This window comes from Saimiri boliviensis, chromosome 18 (assembly GCF_048565385.1).
Source record: "Saimiri boliviensis isolate mSaiBol1 chromosome 18, mSaiBol1.pri, whole genome shotgun sequence".
In the NCBI taxonomy this organism is placed as follows: domain Eukaryota; kingdom Metazoa; phylum Chordata; class Mammalia; order Primates; family Cebidae; genus Saimiri; species Saimiri boliviensis.
Window position 1 is genome coordinate 3,967,153 of NC_133466.1, and position 16,239 is coordinate 3,983,391.

Consider the following 16,239-nt stretch of genomic DNA (forward strand, 5'->3'; position numbering starts at 1 on the left):
ATAATGCTGGTGACAGAGGAGTGTGGAGAGAGACACAATGCACGTCTGGTGATTGATAACCAGTGACTTGTGGAGACCAGCAATCGGATGGGTGCCACGGAGGACAAAGGCCGAGGCCTGGCGAGGTGTGGGGTCAAAGGCATCCAGGCGGCCCAGTGGACCCAAGGTCCTGGCTGGGGGCACTGAAAACCCACGAAGAGCTTGTACAGCTCCCTGGGGAGCCAGGCCAGGGCAGGAAGGGAGAGGTCACCATGAGACAAGCCCCTGGGATCTCTCAATGTGTCCTTCCTCTCCCCTGCCCTCACACCAGAAAGCACAGGTTAAACAGAGCCTGCCGCCAGGCGCCCCTCGTGTGTGAGTGTCCTGTCCTGGGCAGTCATAACCTGTACCACAAGCTGGGTGTTTTAAACAACAGACGTTTATTGTCTCCCAGCTCTGGAGGCCAGAAGTCCAAGGTCAGGTGTCGCAGGGCCACCTCCCTCTGACGGCTGGGGAAGGGTCCTGCCTGCCTCTTCCGGCTCCCGGGGTGCCACGACCCCTGGTGTCCTTGGCTTGCAGGCACGTCATTCTGGTCCCTGCCGCGGTTGCTCTCAGCACGTGGCCTCCTGCTGCGTCTGTGCTCGCATCTGCACCCCGTATGTGTCTCTGTGTTTCTTCTCTTCTTATAACGACACCAGTCAGATTGGATTGGGACTCACCCTACTGCAGCTAGCCCAGGCCGGACGGCGAGCAGACCTGTCTAGACCAAGGGGTCGTCTTTTGGCGTCCCTCGGTCACACCAGAAGAGGAAGAACTGTCTTGGACCACACATCCAACACACCAATACTAATGATACATGATGAGTGAAAAATAAAATTGCAAAAAAATCTCATAACATTTTAAGAAAAGTTACGGATTTGTGTTGGGCCGCATTCAAAGCCGTCCTGGGCCGAATATGGCCAACAGACCTCACACTGAACAAGTTTGATCTAGACCTTATCTCAGTTTACATCTGCAGAAACCTTACTTCCAAATAAGGTGACATTCTGAGGTTCCAGGAAGGGCATGAATTTTGGGGAGGATGCCCTTCAACTCAGTGTGCTTGGAAATCGCTTGGGGGCAAAGGCTTCGCTCACTGGTAAGAAGTCTGAAGGCCGAGAGCGGCTGCGGCTTCCCAGCCTGGTGGTGGGAAGACCCGGCTTCCCCCGGGGACTCCTGTGCTGTCGGGCTCTGAACCTGGCTGCCCGTGCCAACGCTCTCAGGGACTGTCTGTGAGAGCTGCCTGCTGTCAGCCTAGGTCTGGCACAAGAGGGGCTCCCAGCCGTCCGCCCAGAACTGGCTCAGTGCAGGGATGCGGCCTGGAGTGCGTCACACGGAAGGTGAGGTGACCCCGTGCCTCCACTGTCCCCTGCCACGCCTGGCGAGGGCTTTGCACCCTCCTCCCGGGCTCTGCTTCCTGGTAGAGCAGGTCTGGCTGCTCGAGAAGGGCCTGTCTGGGTCCCACAGGTGGGGCTGTGGGTGAAGAGGCGCCCTTGTCCATGGCGGTCAGCTGCCTTATTTCTGTTCCCATCCGTCCACGCCTTTCTGGGAACCTTTCCTGTCCCTTCCACATGGGACTGATGCAATGGTCCCAAACTCACAGACCCTCTGGGTTTAGAGGCTCTGTGGCTCCTTCTCAAGAGGAGTGGCTGCAATGTCAACAAGGGCTCCTGGAGCTGCACCAGGAAAATTTGGAGCCCACGACCGCCCCCACCCCGAGCCGACTGGGCCGCCCTGCGCGCCCACTTTCCTGTTCCATGATTGGAGACGGAATCTTCGCTGCTCCTGGCCCCCTACCCCGCATTTGTCCTCAATGGACTCTGTGTCAAGACAGAAGCGTCCTTGAATCGGTCACTGCGTTTGCCTCCCCAGAGCACCTACATTCAGGTGGTGATGGCTCAGGAGGGGTCTGCAAGCCTCTGTTGGGGAGGCAGGAGGAAGTCCTGTGCAGAGGGAGGGGCGGCAGCTCAGCAGCTGCAGACCGAGAGACAGCTGGGCAGCAGGGTGCTCCCCGGAGGCGTGGGCCGGGGCCGCCCAGGGTGCTGATTGGCATGACTTCTTACCTCCTTCCTCCATCGGACTTTCTGCTGCTTGCGTAACCCAATAACAGCACCAGAAAACTGAGCCGTCATGCAGACCCCAGGCATCTAGTGACCCTGTAATCTACACGTGCCACATCCACGCTGAGTTTTCTGCAGGGCGGTGAGTTACTGGTGCCAAAAAGACAGTGTTACGGTCTTACCTGCCACTCTGCGCTTTGGGAGGCTAAGGCGGGTGGATCACTTGAGGTTAGAAGTTCCAGACCAGCCTTGCCAACATGGTGAAACATTGGCTCTACTAAAAATACAAAAATTAGCCGAGCATGGTGGCGTGCACCTGTAATCCCAGCACTTTGAGAGGCCAAGGAGGGTGAGTCACTTAAAGTCAGGAGTTTGAGACCAGCCTGGCCAAATGGCGAAAACCCATCTCAACTAAAAATACAAAAATCAGCCAGGCGTGGTAGGGGGGCGCCTGTGATCCCAGGTACTTGGGAGACTGAGGCAGGAGGATCTCTTGAGCCTGGGTGGTATAGGTTGTCGTGAGCTGAGGGTCATCCCTCAAGACCTAGTCAGATTTCATCCCACCCTGCCAGCTCTAATCACACTGCACCACAATTCAGGCTCTGAGGCCGGGGTTCTGCCTAACGTTCTGGGGCTCCTGCATCTGCAGGCCGAGCGCCTGGCCTGGGACCCGTGCTCAGCCTGTGCTTGTGACGTGTATGTGACAATGCCCGGGCGTCCGGGAGGTGGAAGGTTGCAGCCCCGGCTCGGGGACCGGACTGCTCGCTCCTTGGATCCATCCGGGAGCCCCTGCCCATCCCTTGGACACCAGCACACAAAGCCCAGGCTGGGAGGGACTCACAGGGCTCCCCTGACGTCCCACACCACACACGGCTGAGGAGGCTCCTGCAGGCATTGGGATGCCGCCCCCAAGGAGGAAGGAGAGAGGTTCCTTTAGAGCCAGTCTTGCTCACCCCCAGGGCTTGGGCTGTGCAGGGCAGCCACCTGTCCGGGTGGGGCCCAACACTCAGCTCCCCGGGACCTACAGCTCTGACAATGTTCTGCTCTGTCTCTGGAACTGGAACTCCCCTGGGGGAACAGGGTGGCTGGGGAAGGCTAGGGGGATGCAGGCTCTGGAAGGAAGGGTGGGCTCTCTCTTGCCATCCTCTGTTTCTGTACAGAGCTCGGGGCTTCTGGGGAGGGCGCTCCTAGAACAGAGAGGGGGGCACACCTAGGTCTACCTGCCCCCCTCTTCAGAGCCCCAGCCCACGTCCCCCTTCTCAGAGAAGCCTGCGTGTCTCCACCTGGCGGGACCTGGCTCTAGCCACAGCCGCTGCTCCCACCAGCACCAGGACCAGGGATCTGCTCCTCTGGCCTCGTGGCTGATCCGGTACACCCTGCAGGCAGTCAGCGTGTGTCCCAGGAGCCCGGCTGGGCCGTGCAGCACCACTTCATGCTGTCCTGTGGGGTGAGCACCCTGTGACAGGTAGGGAAACTGAGGTACAGATGGGGCGGGTTTGTCCAAGGTTGAGCAGTGCCAACTGGGACCAAGTCTCGGCCTCACCGTCTTAACTCTGACATGATCCCACCCCCACCCTGCAGGAGGGCTCTTCACAGACAAGAATGTGTCGCCTTTGCTATTCCTTCCGCAGCCCTAAGCCCGGGGTGTGGGCAGTAGGGGCTCAGTCACGTTCTCTGCATTAAATGGAAGTGAAGAGCAGCATGGTCCTCGGTGCTGGACGCACGGAAGAATCGCAGGCAGCAGAACCCCTGTCGGGGCAGGGCCCAGGCACTGATACTCTCCCGCTCCAGGCAATGTTGAGTGAGGCAGGTGGAGACCCCAGCACCTGCGGAAGCTCCTCAAGGGGGTCCTTTCCCCCCGATCATGAGGGCCGGAGGGGCTGCAGTCTGTTCCTGGGGTGTCTACACCGTCCTGGAACTCAGCCCTGCACCATGACCTGGCCTGGCCTCCGGGTGTTATGAGCAGTGAGAAGGCAGGGAGATCTCACCAGATCCCCCGGGAATTTCCCCTGCAATGATCTTTGAAAAAAAGACTGAAACCTCTGAAAATCCTGTTGTGTGAAAATCCAGGGATTGATGAACCTGGGTCCAGCATCTCCCGGAAAAAGGGAGTGCCCTGAAAGCAATGCAGGCAGTGCCCTTTCCTTCTTCCTTCCCTGGCCTCAGCGGAATGGCACACCGGAGGCGAGGGGCCCTCAGATCTACCCACAACGGGCTTGCTGAGCATGAGGGCAGGGCACATCCTGGCGCTCAGCACGTGCTCACCGGGCTCCCATGGGTCACTCAGGGAAGAACAGCTCATAGACATATCCTTGGTGGTTCAGGTCACCCTGTGCACACCGGGACCCCCGCTGGAGGCGAAGTCCGAGCAGCCAGGCGCTCCCATTTCTCAGGGTGATAACATCCACCCCAGGGATGTTCAGACAGAGGCTCCTGGAGGGGTCAGTGGGGGTCATCGAAATGCCTCCCTGGAGAAGAAACACAGAGAACAGAAGCTCCAGGAACCCATTTCCCTGGAATGAGAATAACTTCTTGTCTGCAACCAGCCAGTCCACTGCAGGAGCTTGGGGGTCCTCGGGGTACTGTGGCCACAAAGGACGGAGGCCTAGGGTTCTGGGAGTGGGTTGAATGCCAGCTCTACCAGGGGCATTGGAAAAACCTCTGACAGGCGCCTAAAATGCCAAGTCTTAGTTTCTTCCTCTTGAAAATAGATGTAATCATCCCTGCCTCATCTGATACGCTGTTATAAAACAATTCCCAAGAGGCAGTCTTTAGTTTTTAATACAGCAAGCTGGGCAAAGGTGTATAGTCAGTTTCCATCTGTGTTAAAAAATGTGGCCAGGTGTGGTGGCTCGCCCCTGTAATCCCAACATTTTGGGAGTCTGAGGCAGGCGGATCACTTGAGTCCAGGGGTTTGAGACCAACCTGGCCAACATGGTGAAACCTGGTCTTTAAAAAAATTCAGACAATTAGCTGGATGCATGCCTGCTGTTCCAGCCACTCAGGAGGCTGAGGTAGGAGTGCGAGGATCACTTGAGCCCCGTGGGGTTGGGGGTCACAGTGAGCTGAGATCGCAGCACTGCACTCCAGCCTGGGTAACAGGGTAAGACCCTGTCTTAAAAAAAAAAAAAAAGTGCTTGGATTCAGAGAGAAAATTTCTGGAAGGATACCTAAGAAAGTGTTCACAAGAGATGCCTCTGGATAGGAGAGGCTCTTTTGCATTATTTGATTTTAAAAACCAATTGTGTGTACCATGTTTTTATTAACATATTTTCAATCAATTCATTTCATCTATTTATTAAAACGTAATTAATAATTTTGGGGGGAGAAAGCAAAAAAGAGAAAAGGAAGCTCTGCGTTTCAGGAGCTGTGAGAGAGCCATAGGGTCCGGACTCAGGCTGTCTGTCTCCGAGGCTGACCTGGGATGGGCAGCCTGGGGCTCTCTTGTCGTGGGACCAGGGGTGTTCTGAGGGCTCCTGGCTAGGAGGCTGAACTGGACACCGTCCTGCTGTGCCATCTAGGAAGGTGATTGACACAGGTCCACTTGCCAGCAAAGCGCGGAACCAGAGCTGGGATCCGCCCTCGGGCTTGCTGCCAAAACAGCAGGGCCTGAACAGACCTCTCCCCTCGGGGAGAGAAGAACTGTCTGTTTGCTGACAAAGGTGTGTGGGAGAGAACAGGGGCAGCCAGAGCCAGGAGGGAGAGCCCTCCCCAGGCAAACACGCCGCAGCGCTGTGCAAACACTGGGGCATAAATGAGGCCTCCCGGACCATGAAGCATGTCCCGAGCTGCGTCCCGGAGCCCACCGTGGTCATCATGGCCAGAGCGCTCTTCCTGCTGGGGCTGGTCCTGGCCTTGGTGTTCACCAGCTCCGTCGAGGAGTACGTGGGCTTGTGTGAGTATCATTCCAACTGCCTGGTGGCAGGTGGGCGTGAAGGGAAGGGACCGGGGATAAGGGAGGATTCTGAGTTAATTTAACAATGGCCCTCTGGCAAGGTGCAGTGGTTCATGCCTGTAATCTCAGCACTTTGGGAGGCCGAGATGGGTCAAGAGTTCGAGACCAGCCTGGCGAAGGTGCTGAAACCCCATCTCTACTAAAAATACAAAGTTAGCCAGGCGTGATGGCACGTGCCTGCAATCCCAGCTACTTGGGAGGCTGAAGCAGGAGAATCACCTGAACCCGGAAGGCAGAGGTTGCAGTGAGCCAAGATAGCGACACTGCCCTCCAGCCTGGGTGACAAAGCAAGACTCTATCTCAAAAAGAAAAAAAAAAAATGGCCAGCTGTCACATATACACTTTTTCCTGCACTAACCCTATGAAGTGGGTTCTTATTGTCCCCATTTCACAGACAAGGAAACTGAGGCTCAGAGAAAGTTAACAACTTATCTAAGGCAGCCCTGCCCAGTCGGTGTTGACATCAGGGTTTGAGTCCAAGCCCATTCTCCATGACCCCATAGCTGCCTTGGCCGGAGACGTCTGAATTACAATACAGGTCTTTATGCACTGTTTCCACATTTACAAAGCAAAAAGCAAAGACACGGGGGAGAAGCTGTGACTTCAGAGCACTCCGACACATGCAGGGTAATGTTCATTCAGCCTTTGCACAGCAACCCTGCGTCGGGGGTGTGGCTGCCCCGTTCACCCAAGTCTGAAGGAATTCGGGTACAGCTTTTACCGCGCTGTCTTCTGAGCAGGGTCAAAGGCCGGGGTTCCCGCATTTGCAGCCCGTTAGAATCACCTGGAGAGCTTTAAAAGTCCTAATGCTGGGGGCACAGCAGTTACATCAGGGCTCTCCGGGCCAGAGCCAGGCCTCAGCTGGTGTGTTTTGAGACAGTCTTGCTTTGTCACTTAGGCCGGAGTGCAGAGGCCCAATCTGGGCTCACTGCAACCTCTGCCTCTGGGTTCAAGCAATTCTTGTGCCTCAGCTTCGAGTAGCTGGGATTACAAGCATGCGCCACTATGCCCAGCTAATGTTTTGTGTTTTTACTAGAGATAGAGCTTTGCTATGTTGGCCTAGCTGGTTTCAAACTCCTGGCCTCAAGTGATACTCCTGCCTTGGCCTCCCAAAGTTCTGGGATTACAGGTGTAAGCTACCGCACCTGGCCAATGTCGGTCATTTTTAAAGCTCTGCAGCTGATTCCAGTGTGAGCAAAGTTTGAACACCGCTGTGCTAGGAAAACGAATTTTGGACTGGGAGCAATAGAAGGGAATTTAAGAGACTGCACATGATTTACATTTTCCTAAGGAAATACCCAGTTCATTAAGGAAAGGTAATAAATTTCTGCCGCATACACAGACGTAGAGGCTTGCCTAAAAAATGAAAACGCTGGGGACCGAAGGATGTCCAGGGAAGGTGGGACAGACTCAACAATTCGGGGTGGGGAGATGTGAAACGAATGAAAAGTGGGTGGCATGCGTTGCGGTGACCTCTGTGGCATGCGTGCTTCCCGTTACGCTTTTCATTTAAGACAAAGGGGCAAGCTGTTGTTGGTCAAACAATGAAGGGGAACTTTGTTTCCGGGTTCAAGAGGCCCTGGATTCCCCAGGGGTTCCTGTCAGCTGGAGGGGACCCAGGTCTGCGTGTGACTTCCTGAGACGATGATAAGAGCATGCCAGGGAGAGAGATACTTAGGATGGCCCGAGTCCCCGTTTAGCATTGAACAGACTGGTTCTCTTTAAATATTCACGGGGAAAGCCCATCTTTCCGGGGCCAGGGTTTCAGCAGCGGTTGAACCCAGGAGAGGGGAGCGGGAGGGGGCAAAGTTGCAAACACCCCCACCGCAGCCCAGCGAGGGCTCGGCAGCTGACAGGGCTTTCTCTGGGACAGCTGCAAACCAGTGTGCCGTGCCTGCCAAGGACAGGGTGGACTGCGGCTATCCCCAGGTCACCTCTGAACAGTGCAACAATCGGGGCTGCTGCTTCGACTCCAGCATCCCCGAAGTGCCTTGGTGCTTCAAGCCCCTGCAGGAAACAGGTAAGCCCCGAGGGGCAGCATCGTGGTGTGGCCCTGGCCCCGTCCGGCAGGGGGTCTCAGGGCTGCCCTGTCCTTTTGGCGGGAGGTCCCCGGGAAGCCACACGCCCACACCAAGGCCTCACAGCAGAGGCTTCAAGCCCAGGGCAGCCATGGCCGGGGGCTGACCTCTTCTGTCCCCTTGGGGTAAAACATAAAAGCACTTGTTACAAAAAGGTATTCAAAACTATGGCATTATATAGGGGAAACTAACCACTATTCTTGAGAGAAGCGGAAACGCACAGCTGTGGAAAGCTGGGCCGACTCTCAGGCTGTTTTTGCAGACCAGCCACGCAGAGTCTTGTGTTTGAGGCAGGCCCTCCACAGATGGCACATGGTGCCAGCCTTGGGCGTCAGGCCTTGGTGCCCCACCCCACTTCCCCACTCTGCCCTGCCACAAGGGGCACCTCCTCCCCCTCTCTCTGCCATGGTGGAGGGCAGGCACAGGGCAACTACCGTGGGGGTTCTCTCCCCGGGGCGGAGCGCCTGTGTGCTGTGCGGGTAACAGATGGCCCTGTACCCGGGTTTGCCGCCCTGGCTCCACCAGGCTCAGCTGCCCCACATTGTGGGTGGGGCGATGGGCTATAAGCCATCTGCTGTGTCCAAGTGCCAGCTCAGCTCCTACAAAGGGCGCACCTGCTTCAGGTGCCTTCCTGGAACCGCATCCAGAGGGGCCTCTCCTGCCCTTTGTCCCAGGGTGAAAATGAGGGAGTCTGAATCCTGCTGATCCGGGCTCCCTGATCAATGATAGGCCCCTGCCCTGCTCAGAGCCTCCCTCCACCCTCCCCAGCAAGTCCAGGGTGGGGGTGGGGGTCCAGAGAAGGGCGGGAGAGAGAAGGGTCTATCGACTGTCCACTGCTGGTCCTGTTCCTTTGGCTCCTCGTCCTGGGACTACACCCTCCTCTCTGAGTGCCAGCCATGGGCCTGCGAAGGCCCAGGGCCTTGTTACCTGCCTGACCCCAGGCTGCCTCATTTAGCAACCCAAGGTGGGATTCGTGGCATTCCCCCACGCGGTGGGGACTCAACACTCCCCCAGTGACTTGGGGGAGGAGGCAGGACTAGGCACTGACCTTGGAGCCTGCCTTGGCCTTGGGAACCCGGGCAGCGTGGGTGGAGAGAGACTGCTCACCACAGGCCTTTGCTCTGTTTGCAGAATGCACGTTCTGAGACACCTCCAGCTGCTCCGGGCCAGGGGACGCGAAGCTCCGAGCACCCGGGCCCGGCCTGGATGGCTGCGGGCGCTGCTCTTCTCCGCTTTTCTTTGCCTTTGCTCCCGACAAGCCCTTCTGCTGAGAGCTCATGTCTGGGGCCCGGCGTCTCAATGAATAAAGATCTCATGCTCCGCACGAGGACGGCTCTTCGTGCCTGAGCCTTTCCACGGCTGTGCTTTATTTCTGCTGCGTCGTGGAAGAGGGTGGGAGGGGTTCAGGGAGGCTCTGCCCAGGCCTCAAGGGCAGGAAGACTCCGTAAGGAGCAGCAGCGCATGGAAGGACGTGGTGAACTTCAGACGGGCGCCCACGTCACAGGAAAGCCCGGGAGCATCGTCAGCGCCGCTTCCGCTCGAAAGCAGAAAAAATTCATTTCAAGCAAAATCACCAGTGTCGTTCTCGGTGAAGACATCAAGCCGGTAAAACCATCTTCCAAAGTGGCCCTTTTTTCATAACCACTCTCGCTGCTGTCCGTGCTAGTGCTGTTCCCGGGTCCTTGCTTCTTTGTACAGTAAATGTAACTACGAACAGACTGGCCCTTTTTTGTATTTGTTTCCTAATTAAGTTTAAACATCTGTGACACATTGGGTGGCCTTCTTTTAATAAATGGATGCAGCTAGGGGAATGAATGAGCTTGTGTCCCCAGGGACTCCATCTCACGTCCTCATAAAGCAGGCGTCCCCAAACTACAGCCCGAGGGCCGCATGCGGTCGCCTGAGGCCATTTATCCGGCCCCCCCGCTGCACTTCAGGAAGGGGCACCTCTTTCATTGGTGGTCAGTGAGAGGAGCACAGTATGTGGCGGCCCTCCAACGGTCTGAGGGACAGTGAACTGGCCCCCTGTGTAAAAAGTTTGGCAACGCCTGTCATAAAGCCTCTCCACCTCTGGAGCAGGGTGTGGGTCTCTGCCTCCTGCACTGTTCTGGGACAAGGCAGCTCTCCACTCCCCTCGAGACAGTTCTGGATGCACAAAGGCCAGTGAGCGCTGCCTGGCCGGGCCTCCTGGGCTTCTCCCACCCCGGGCGGTCTCAGGGCCAAGTCCACAGGTCCCCTGCGGTGCAGTCACAGCCGTGGGTTCTTGTTCTGAGCTATTTCTCCCCATTCGAAAAGAGACAACTGCTCCTTTAAAACAGCAACCTTTGTTTTGAGATTGCACTGGGGGCCTGATCCCCTAGAGCTCACCACCTTCCTAGACGGGAGGTAGTATTGCCCTTGTCTTACGGATATGGAAAGAGACTTTTTTGAAGTAGCTTGTCCAAAAGCCCCTACTGAGAGGGGCAACGTCAAGATGTCCTGGTTTCTGAATCTGAAGCCCAGGGTGTCCCTTCTAATGCCCTGAAGCATCAGCTGCCAGGCGTGGAAGTGAAACTTCCAGGACTGTCCCAGACCTCAGAGCCTACTCCAACCGTGGTTCCCTGTTCCTGGGCTCTGCTGCTCTGCTCTGGACATCCTCCTAGGTGGGCTCTACACCCGCTTCCCTCACAGACCATGCCCAGCCTTTGAGGGTTGGAGGGATGGCAAGGTTGGCCCCAGGCCCCGGCCTCAGCCTCAGGCCACCCCTCTGCAGACTGGATGACCAGCTCTGTTTCTCTCCTACCCCGCGGGTGCCCTCTCCCCGGGTTCCGGCTGTGCTGCCTCCTGGCCTGGGACCTCATTCACGGGCACCGCCCGCCTGCATTTCCAAAGAACTCCTTGCTCCGCCCCACCCCGCCCTTCCCAGCATTGCCTTCTGTGGTCACTGCAGACACCTTCCACACTGCGGTGCCCCCGCCCAGACTCCCTCCCGCTGTGCCCATGAGACGGAGCCCGGTAGGACCCCTCCTTCACCCACCACCGTGCTGCTCCCGGTCTCCAGCCCGAGCCTGTGCCTTCCTCTGACAGGACAATGCTTCATGCACATTCCAGAAGCTTCACCATTGACTCCTGCTGCCCGGTGGGGTGGATCGAGGTCGGAGGGCTCTGAGAACTCCGGGTGGGGTTCATGCTATGAGAAAGAGCGCAGCGCCCCTGACAGCACCCACCTGGGGGCTCTGATGTTTTCATAAGAGATCACAGACACCAATGTGGGAGCAGGACCCAAAGCAAGCCACGCACCCACCAGCCTGACGGCAGAACGGGAACCGGCTCCAACCCGCAAGGTGACCAGTCACCGCCCTCTGCTGGCTGCTGGAGTCATAGCAGCTCGCAACCCATCACAGCTGTGCCCTGGTACTAACGCTAGATACAAATTAAGACACCCTCACGCCTGTAATTCCAGGACTTTAGGAGGCTGAGGAGGGTAGATCACGTGAGGTCAGGAGTTCGAGACCAGCCCAGCCAACATGGTGAAACCCCGTCTCTACTAGGGCATGGTGGTGGGTGCATGTAATCCCAGCTACTCAGGAGGCTGAGGCAGGAGAATTGCTGGAACCCGGGAGGTGGAGGTTGCAGCGAACTGAGATCGTGCCATTGCACTGCCACGGGGATGTTTGAGAATCTGTGGATGCATTTATGAATCATGTGAACGGGGGAATTGAGCCAGACATGGCAGGGCTCTGTGACAACCCCAGGTGTCCCGAACAGACCACTGCCTCCACCCAATGGACGTGCTAACATCCTGTTGGACACTCATGGTGGCTACAAACCTATTCATGATGATTGAAGCCCAGAGACCACTTCCGTGTCACATCTTAACACAGTTGTTTTGGTGGTTGTTTTTTGTTTCAAATGGCTTGAACATATCTGAATTTTCCAGGAGTGCAGGGCTGTCTTTGCTTGGTTTGCAGTTTTAGCTGAGTGGTTCATTTCAAACATGTCAATGCCTGGGGCTGCCTGCATTCGCGGAGGCCCATCCGAGGGGATTCAAGCCCTGGCTCCTTCCTCCCGTCCTCTGGTGTGGGCATGAGGAGCATGGCACACGGAGTAGGATTGTATTGATCATTACTCTGCTTTTATTTCTCATGTTTTCATAGGGCCTCATGCATATTTAATTTCCAGCACTGGGCATCAGTTGACAACAGCTGTCCAGAGCCCAAGTGGCCTCCACACCACACGCTGGGTTTCCCACCTCCTGACCTGGGCACTTCTGAAACTGACATCCATCAGTGGCTCACGGTGAATTCAAATAATGAATTGTGACCCATAGGACCCAGGAACTATTTTTATGTCAGTTACCTTCATCACTGACTTGGAAATGGTTCAGGTTTCCAGAACCTTCCAGAATGAACACTCTGATTGCCAGAAGAAGCCAGAATGTGGCTGGGCTTCCTTGGGGCTGGCGTGTGCTGCTGGTGGAAAGGGGAGGGGAACACCAGGCTTCTTCCCACACTGTGGTCGTTAAGTCTCACGATGGCTTTCCCAGGCATGTGTGTGCCTTCCCTGCCTCTCGAGTTGGTGGCCAAAGGTGTGGCTGCAGCATTTCTCATTTTCCACAGTGCCTCCAGGATCAGCTGGAAAGCTCTGTATTGTTCCACAATACGTTGGATACTCACTTGTATTCATCACGGAATTCCAAGGATTCCTAAATTTGCAATGGCAAGGATTTTTGCTTCAAGCTCAGACGCCCACGAGGGTTTCCATACGTCGCAGACACACCGGGGAAGCCCTTAGGGAGGAAGAACAGGCTGAGAAGTTGCAGGCCTTGCAGTGAGTCTGATGCCTCCGAATTGAGTGGCAGAAGGACTGGGGAGGAAGAGCCTCCAGCAAGCTGATGGGGAGTCCCCAAAGCAGAGCACCCCTCAAGGGACCCTGTGTCTGGTGGGAATGCCCTGGTTGGGAGCAGCCCTGGAGAAGCTGACCTGGCATGGACGCCTTGGTGGACGCTGAGGGGGAACCCGGGGCTGTTGGTGACCTAGGTCCCTGTCGCAGGTCACCTCTGAGGGACGGCCGAGTGGTAGGTGCATCTCCAGGCAGCCAAGAAGCGCCCTGTTCACTAGGTGTGTACACGGAGGCCCTGCAGGGGCCTGTGGAGGCCGGACGTTCTCCCCTCAGTCCTCATTCTTGGGAGTTCGAGAGGCGCCATCATGCATTAGAAAGAGTTGGAGACCGCCGGGGCTTCAAGGTTTCTATCAGCAAAACGGGACAATTGCAGTGACGGCATCAGAGGGCTGCTGACGGCTGCGGGAGCAGGTGCAGGCGGAAGAAACTCACTCCCTGTGAGACCAGAGCCGTGCGGCTTCGGTGACCAGGGTTTCCTAGCGCATTTAGAGTTCACACTCCCTCTCTTCCTTAGGTTTTACTTTGTTTTCAAAACGGAAGTGTGTTTTATGCTGAGTGAAAGAAGCCAATCACAAAAAGCCTCGTGTTGTGTGATTCCATTTACAGGAAATGTGGGCATTAGGGAAACGCACAGACAGAAAGTGTTTCAGTGGCTGTGGGGGAGCTGGGGATGGGGAGTGGCTGCTCATGGCTGAGGGGTTTCCTTTTGGGGTGCTGGAAATGTTCTGGAGTGACATAGGGTACCGGCTGCACAGTTCTATGCAATACTAGATGCTAAAGGCAACCACGTCGTACACTTCACTAAAAACAACACTGACACCCAGTGAGATACGCACTTTTCAAAAGTGAATTCTGCGGCATGGGACTGCCATCTCCATTACACACGCATCTGTCCGTGTGCTGATGCTTCTGTTGAGTTGCCCATTTAGACAAGGCCTGACTTTCTGCCCTGAGAATTGCGAGCTGATTTCCAAGGGCATGTGAGCACCACGGTGTGACTGGCACATCTGGTCTTCGATGCCATGGTCCTGCCAGGTGGCCGCCAGGTGGCCTTGTCCCCTTCCAGATGGCTCCTGGGCTCAAGGGTTCCCAGACCACACTCAGGCACAAGATCCATTGGCTGCTCGCTCTGTGCAGCTGTCTTCGCCCCTGTTGGCCTGGGCGCTGCAGCCTTTCCCTCTTGGGTTTTATAGGGTGCAGCTGACTTCCTCCGCTCCTCCAACCCCTGCAACTGTCTCCCTGGCCTCGCCAACCAGATGAATTGTCTCAGTCCTGGGGTGTGGCGAGATCCCATTTTCTCCTGACGCCTGCTCTTAACTGTGCCAACCTGGCTCTTTACAGATGGGGACAATGGGAAAAGTGAGGTCCCAGAGCTCCCAAGGTCACAGAGCTTATAGGTTGCCCAGCTGTGGTCCCTGCTTGACCCTCCGTCCCCCTGGCTGTGGCTTCATTAATATCTGCAGAGCAGCAGGAGGCAGAGACCAACATCGGCTCACATGGGGAAAGGGCAGAGAAGGGCAATAAAACAGTGGGGCAGGGCCTGGGGCATCTGCTGATTCTTCAGGAAGAGTGCCTGGCCACAGGCTACCCGCGTCTGACATCACCATCTGTCCGCAGGATGAGGTGGTTAACGAGGGACACCTACTTCGATGGTGTCTTCCCAGCAGCCACAGGGTGGTGTCGGGAAGCTGGGCTCCCTCATGCGGGGGTGCAGCCAGTTTGGCAACAGCGCTGTGGACTCCTTGTCCAATCAAGGGGCTGCAGCTATGGGAGGGTTCATGGCACCTGCTGTCCCCAAGAGTCACCTCTTTCGGGTATAACCCAGAGGCCTGAGGGCTGGAGGCAGAATGTCTGTGTTGAGTGGGACGGCCTGGGCACTGTAAGAGTTGGGGTGCTCCGTGGGATTGCAGGCCCCACCATTTTGACATTTTGGACATCCTTCTGCTTGGGTTCCCAGAAAAGCTTCTACAGCTTGAATGGTGGGTCGTAAGGATATAAGTAGAAGGATGTTTTCCAAATTTTCAGATTTATGAAGGCATGGCCTTTTGCAGAAATGATCTCAGGGTCCATTGGAGGACCCCGGCTGCATAGATTCTGGAGTGCGTGGCACGGGTTCTAGAGTGCTCTGGGTGCAGGGTGCTGCTCGCTGCATAGGAGGGATCAGAGTGTTCTGACGAGGGGGTGCTACGTGCTTCATGGATTCTGGAGGGCTCCGACGAGGGGCTGTCATGTGCTGTATGGATCCTAGATCGCTCTGGGTGTGGGGTGCTGGTCTCTGCATGGATTCTGGAGCACTCCAAAAGAGGATGCCCCACGGCTGATAAGCAGGTGTGGGGAGTACTGCATCTCTGGTCTGTGGGCCTGCAGCGACTCTGAGCCGGAGAGGAGAGCCACGTGGATCGTGGGCAGTGCCCAGCCCTTTCCCAGCGGTGGAGGGGATGGGTCAACAAACTGTTCTCTGGTTGTCAACTTGAGTGACCTCATGGGGTGGGTCGGGGAGAGGCTATTGTGCTTGGTGGGTGGGTTTGGGGCATGAGATGTCATCTAAGGATGGGGAACCAGGGCAGGAGGGAGGGGAGTGTGGGAGACCCTGAGTACAGAGGCGGCTGTTGTCTTCATTGGATCACGGTGCCCGGGGGAGGGCCGAGTCTGCATGCCAGGTCACCAGTTGCACTGTCCCATTCCTACCCACACATGCACACCTTCCTCCTTGCCTCCAAGTAGGGCCCAGTAGGGCCATATCCCAGGTGATGGTCCCAGATGACACCTGGATTTAGGCCCCAGCACTGACTCACAGGGGCCCCTGACAGCGTAAGGACTTCAAGGCCAATCCTGGAGATGTTGGCACATCATCTCACCCCTCAGCCAAGTGTCTGGGAGAAGTTTCCACCGGTCATGAGGGTCGGACCTGCCATACCACTTCCTACACAAAGCAATTCTCCTCCTGAGTGGTCTCCATTCCTAAATGCCTCCTGCTGAGGAAGGGAGCGCCATGGAGTGGCCAGGAGCCCTGGCTCCCTGGCTAGATGGCCAGGGTCTCACTTCTGCGTGAGACACCATTGACCAGCTCTGTGACCGACCAGCCCTGCCATGGACCAGCCGTGCCACCTACCAGCTATGTGGCCTTGGCAAGTTGTGTAATCTCTCTAAGCCTCATCTTTTTTAACCTGAAAAATGGAGTGAGTTGTGGCCCTCCAGCTCTGATGATGACGGTCACATGAGATTGCACAGGAAAAGGTGGGGACGA

At 56.4% G+C, this 16,239-nt stretch overlaps 1 protein-coding gene across 1 annotated transcript; it reads left to right on the forward strand.

The window, feature by feature from the left end:
• Window positions 1-5,779: 5,779 nt before the first annotated feature.
• Window positions 5,780-9,467, forward strand: TFF3 (trefoil factor 3). The gene is made up of 3 exons (XM_003927585.4): window positions 5,780-5,973; window positions 7,907-8,053; window positions 9,243-9,467. The coding sequence occupies exons 1-3, from the start codon at window positions 5,850-5,852 to the stop codon at window positions 9,254-9,256; spliced, it is 285 nt and encodes a 94-aa protein (XP_003927634.3). The 5' UTR covers window positions 5,780-5,849; the 3' UTR covers window positions 9,257-9,467.
• The last annotated feature ends 6,772 nt before the right edge of the window (window positions 9,468-16,239 follow it).

What these genes read in the sequence shown, in the direction of transcription:
- TFF3 (XM_003927585.4), top strand. Translation starts at nt 5,850, where the DNA reads ATGAAGCATGTCCCGAGCTGCGTCCCGGAGCCCACCGTGGTCATCATG. An exon ending in CGAGGAGTACGTGGGCTTGT is followed by an intron (nt 5,974 to 7,906) that starts GTGAGTATCATT and finishes TCTCTGGGACAG; the next exon opens with CTGCAAACCAGTGTGCCGTG.